The sequence below is a fragment of the Trichechus manatus genome, unplaced genomic scaffold (assembly GCF_000243295.1).
Source record: "Trichechus manatus latirostris isolate Lorelei unplaced genomic scaffold, TriManLat1.0 scaffold00232, whole genome shotgun sequence".
Classification (NCBI taxonomy): domain Eukaryota; kingdom Metazoa; phylum Chordata; class Mammalia; order Sirenia; family Trichechidae; genus Trichechus; species Trichechus manatus.
In genome coordinates, this window is record NW_004444168.1 from 3,208,547 (window position 1) to 3,214,145 (window position 5,599).

Consider the following 5,599-nt stretch of genomic DNA (forward strand, 5'->3'; position numbering starts at 1 on the left):
TTAACCCTCTGCAGTCACCTTGGTTTGAACAAATGTCTGGATGATCTTCCTTTGTATCTCCTTGGTCTTCACAGTATAGACTATGGGGTTCAGCACAGGGGGTACAAGAAGGTAGGCATTAGCCATGAGAGCATGAGTCAGCGGGGAAAGGTGCTTTCCACTGCGGTGAATGACGGACACTCCAATGAGTGGCACATAGAAGATCAGTACAGCAGAGATGTGTGAAACACAAGTGTTGAGTGTCTTCAGCTTCCCCTCCCCCGAGGCAATAGCCATTACTGTTCGGAGTATGAACACATAGGAGATGAGGATGGAGAGGGAGTCAGAACCGTTAGTGAAGATTACAGCAATGAGGCCATAGCGACTGTTGACGCGGGTGCTGGCGCAGGCAAGGCACATGACATCATGGTGGAGGCAGAAGGAGTGGGACACGATGTTGGAACGGTAGAAGGGGAGTCTCTTGATGAGAAAAGGCACAGGAAAGACCACACAGACAGCTCTGGTCAAGATGACAACCCCAGTTCAGATGACGCCACTGGTTAGGATGGTGCTGCACCTAAGAGGGCTCCAGACTGCCACAACCCAATCAAAGGCCATGGCCACCAGCACACCCGACTCAATGGCTGAGAAGGTGTGGATGAAGTACATCTGAACTAGACAGGCACCAAAGGCAATGGACTTGTAGTTAAACCAGAAAATACCTAGCATTGAGGGCAAAGTACAGAGGGCAAGTCCCATGTCTGCCAATGCTAGCATACACAGAAAGTAGTACATAGGAATATGCAGGGAGGACTCAGACTTGATAGTAGAGATGATGATGCCATTGCCAAAGAGGGCAATGACATATATAGCCCCCAGTGGGAATGCCATCTGGTAATACTTTTGCTCAAGTCCTGGAATTCCAGTAAAGATAAAGTAAAGGTGTTGGAAGTGGGAGTAATTATAATTTGCCATGAAGCCAATGTGACATAGGCATGGGGAAGGAGTTTGTGGGATCCTGATGGGTCGCTTCCTAAAAATACAGTGACAGAGATTAACAATATGTTAGAATGTGACTTCCCTGGGTGTGGAGCCATTTAATTTTCACATGGGGGCATAGAGTGTAAGAGAAATCAGAATCCCTAAAAATGCTATTCCAAGATGTATCTTGTTAAGAAAGCATCCACTGCCCACGGGAAAATGACTTACCTACGTACAAATAAGTCATACTCAGCTTAAAACACACAATATGGAGCCAATTCATTAGTAAAATTTCTTCTGTTTCTTCTGTCTTTTCTTCCCTCTTTCTAATCAATATCTTAAAAACTGCTGATTCAGAGGCTGATGGCACAACTAAGACAGACTCAATATTAAACATGAATTATTTAATTCCCCCACAAGGAAGCCATTCCTACCCATCACTCTCCAGGACTCTCATGAAGGCAACAGATCTTGGATCTAGGGCAGAGTTGGAAATACCCTGTGCCGCCTATGCTTCTACTCTATCATAACCCTCCTTCATTTCTCCTGAGCCTGTATGTGGCCTTAGAAGTATTCTCAATCCAGGAGTCTCAGACAGCCACTTCTAATCATAGAAAATGTATTTGTCATCTCTTACCCAGTGGAATCTTATTTGGAGAAACAGGGAGGATAACTTTCACTTTGGAATATGACAGAGATTCCTTTTTTAGAGTAACCCATCTTGCCTAAAAGGAAGGGAGACATGCAGAGCTCACCTGAATCCTTTTTTTTTTTAGAATCAGAATCATCTGGTAATTTTCTACTGCTAAGGCTTGGTGATCATTTGTAATGCCATGTTACACTCTGATTGGAAGAGTCAGTCTAGATGCCTCAGTGGAGATCTGGAAGACTTGCTCATATTACCAGAGATGCAAAAAAAAAAAACCAAACCTGCTGCCGTTAAGTTGAGTCCAACTCATAGCAATCTTATAGGACAGAGTAGAACTGCCCTATAGGGTTTCCAAAGCTGTAACCTTTACAGAAACAGACTGTCACATCTTTCTCCCATGGAACGGCTGGTGGGTTCGAACATACGATTTTTGTGTTAGCAGTGGAGCTCTTAACAACTGCTCCATGAGGGCTCCTCATCAGCACCAGTAACTATATTTAATATTGTTGGAATCATTTGACTTTAGACATAATTGGCAGTCAAAGGTAACATATAAACTTTTTTGAAAAATCTCAAGCATAGAACACTCATCAATTGCTTTCATAAATTGATTGGAATAAAGCTGAGTAAGAGGCTAGGTAGTGTTATGAGCATGGATTTTAGATCCACCCTGTGTTCAGATTCCACATCTGTCATTGACCAGCATTCTGACTAAATTACTTCTCTGCTCTCCAAGTATAGATAGCCCTTTCATATGTAATATGGTGGCAACAATAGTACCTACTTCATACGATTAGTGTGAGGATTAAAAATGTAAAGGGCTTAGAAAGCAAAATATGTGCTTTTTATATAGTTAATTATTTGGAATAAAAAGTCCTTATATGTTTTCAGTATTAATAATACTGGATTTTTTGTTTGTTTGTTTGCCAGAGTTCTTTGCAATAGGTAAAAGTGAAAACTGATAGATTATCTTTCATTAGCAAAGAATTACATTTTATTCTATACCCCTTATAATCTTTTCATAATTTATGCTCTTCTCTGGAATTTTTAACCTACCCCTCTCTTCCAGCCTATGTATACATCTCCAGCTGACCCACTCTCATGATGAATCAAAAAACATAACTGTTTTTGGAATCACCTTGAAGACCTTCTTTGAAAAAACTTCTAGTTCAGATTTCCCCAGCCTTAGCAGGGTATTTCCTCTACTTCTATAAAATATCCATCTCCTTAATCTGCTTTTATCAAAGAGAGCCTGACTCTCGCTTCAAATACCCATCTTATCAGGTTATCAACATATATTTTCTGTCTTTCCAATAAACTGTTGTTTTAGTGATTTTTGAGATAGAAAAAGTTTATTAAGTTTTCAAATAATTACAATAGAGTGAGGATGAGGGAAAATAACAGAAGTAAAAGCTGATGTAATTAATATTTCACTGATGAAAAAACTGAAGCCTAGAAAAATAAAATAGCTTGCCCTGAGTCGAATACCTAGTTAGCAGCAAAACAGAGGAGAAGAAGGAGGAAAAATAAATAAACACTGCACGGTCTTGCTGAGAAAATCACAGCTAAGCTCAATGGGATCTTGGTGGCTCAATAAGGGAAGACAAAGTCCAAATATCATCTCTTGGTCAAGATACATATTCATTGATAGGGGTACTCAGATTTTGTTCTTTATCTATATTACCCAGGATATAGAAAACAGGTGGTGTTCAAGTCTATCCCCTAAAAATTAGGCTCTTAGACCTCAAGTTTTTCCTTTGAAAGCTCTATCTGGTTCTGACCCTCTGCTGTCCATCTCCCCTCATCAAGCCAGTTTCTCCTGTTTTGGAAATCTAATGACACATGTGCCCATCTTTTCCTATGAACCAACTCAATGCACGTGTACAGAAATGTCTACAACTTTCTAAACAGTTTTCACCTCTGTAATTGTATGTATTACTCACAAAATCCTTGGAGGCCAGGAAAACAGACTGAATGTGTGCCTGGAATATGCTGCGTTCTACATCTTCCTCCTGGGCTCTCACAACTTGCATGGTTCCATTATAGATACTAGCCTAAAGGAGCATGTTGAAAATAAAAAATTTTCTATAATAGGAGTATCAGCAAAACAAACAAACAAAAAACATTTCCATTTACCGTAAGTAGTAGGAAAATTTCCAGGTATACTAAGGGATTTGTGAATAATGGACTGAGATTGAGACTGGCCTTAAAAGGACACATTTACTCTTCCTTCTACTTGAATGTATGACGGGCAGTGAAGACAGAAAAAATAGGAAGAAAAACCCTTTTGATCTAAAGATTAACTATAACCACTCATCACCTGATGACAGAGCCCCAAAATCTGTTTTCAGGGGAAAAATTCCCAAACTCTAATCATTGTAAGATACCAGATGAAAGAAAATTTGAAGAAGAATGGCATTGCATTCATTGTCAAAAAGAAAATTTCAAGGTCTATCCTGAAGTACAACGCTGTCAGTGATAGGATAATATCCATAGGCTGACAAGGAAGACCAGTTAATAAGACTACTATTCAAATTTACACACCAACCACTAAGGCTAAAAAAGAAGAAATTGAAGACTTCACCACCTTCTGCAGTCTGAAATTGATCAGATATGCAACCAAGATGCATTGATAATTACTGGTGATTGGAATGCGAAAGTTGGAGACAAACAAGAAGGATCAGTAGTTGGAAAACACTGCTTTGGCGATAGAAATGATGCCAGAGATCATATAATAGAATTTTGCAAGACCAAAGACTTCTTCATGGCAAATATCTTTTTCACCAACATAAATGGCAACTATACAAGTGGACCCTGCAAGATGGAATACACAAGAATCAAATAGTCTACATCTGCGGAAAGAGACAATGGAGAAACTCAATATCATCAGTCAGAACAAGGCCAGGGGCCGACTGAGGAATAGACCATCAATTGCTCATGTACAAGTTCAAGTTGAAGTCCAAGAAAATTAGAAAAAGTCCACAAGAGACAAAGTATGACCTTAAGTATATCCCACCTGAATTTAGAGACCATCTCAAGAATAGATTTCACACGTTGAACACTAATGACTGCAGACCAGATGAGTTATGGAATGACATCATGGACATCATGCATGAAGAAAGCAAAAAGTCATTAAAAAGACAGGAAAGAAAGAAAAGACCAAAATGGATGTCAGAAGAGACTCTGAAACTTGCTCTTGAACATCAAGTAGCTAAAGTAAATGGAAGAAATGATTAAGTAAAAGAGTTGAACAGAAGATTTCAAAGGGCAGCTCCAGAAGACAAAGTAAAGTATTATAATGACATGTGCAAAGTCCTGGAGATAGAAAACCAAAAGCGAGGAACACACTAGGCATTTCTCAAGCTAAAAGAATGGAAGAAAAAAATCAAGCTTCCAGTTGCAATATTGAAGAATTCTATGGGCAAAATATTAAATGATACAGGAAGTATCACAAGAAGATGAAAGGAATACACAGTCACTGAAAGGAATACACAGAGTCACTGTACTAAAAAAAATTGGTCAACATTCAACCATTTCAGGAGGTAGCATATGATCAAGAACCAGTTGTACTAAAGCAAGAGGTCGAAGCTTCACTGAAGGCGTTGGTGAAAAACAAGGCTCCAGGAATTGAGGAAATACAAATTGAGATGTTTCAACAAACAGATGCAGCATTGGAAGTGCTCACTCATCTGTCAAGAAATTTGAAAGACAGCTACATGGTCAACTGACTGGAAAAGATCCATACTTATGCCTATTGCAAAGAAAGGTGACCCAACTGAATGCAAAAACTATCCAACACCCCATAGACACATCCAAACTCCCTGAGGGACTGAATTGCTGGGCGGAGGGCTCTGGGGACCATGGTCTCGGGGAACATCTAGCTCAATTGGCATCACACAGCTTATAAAGACAATGCTCTACATTCTACCTTGGTGAGTAGTGTCTGGGGTCTTAAAAGCCTGTGAGCGGCCATCGAAGATACTCCACTGG

At 39.7% G+C, this 5,599-nt stretch overlaps 1 protein-coding gene across 1 annotated transcript; it reads right to left on the minus strand.

Moving 5' to 3' along the window:
* On the minus strand, window positions 1-1,024 carry LOC101359938 (olfactory receptor 51H1-like). Its single transcript, XM_012559313.2, is given in 1 exon segment — window positions 1-1,024. A coding segment is annotated over 1 exon segment (954 nt). The 5' UTR covers window positions 955-1,024.
* Between the last annotated feature and the right edge of the window lie 4,575 nt (window positions 1,025-5,599).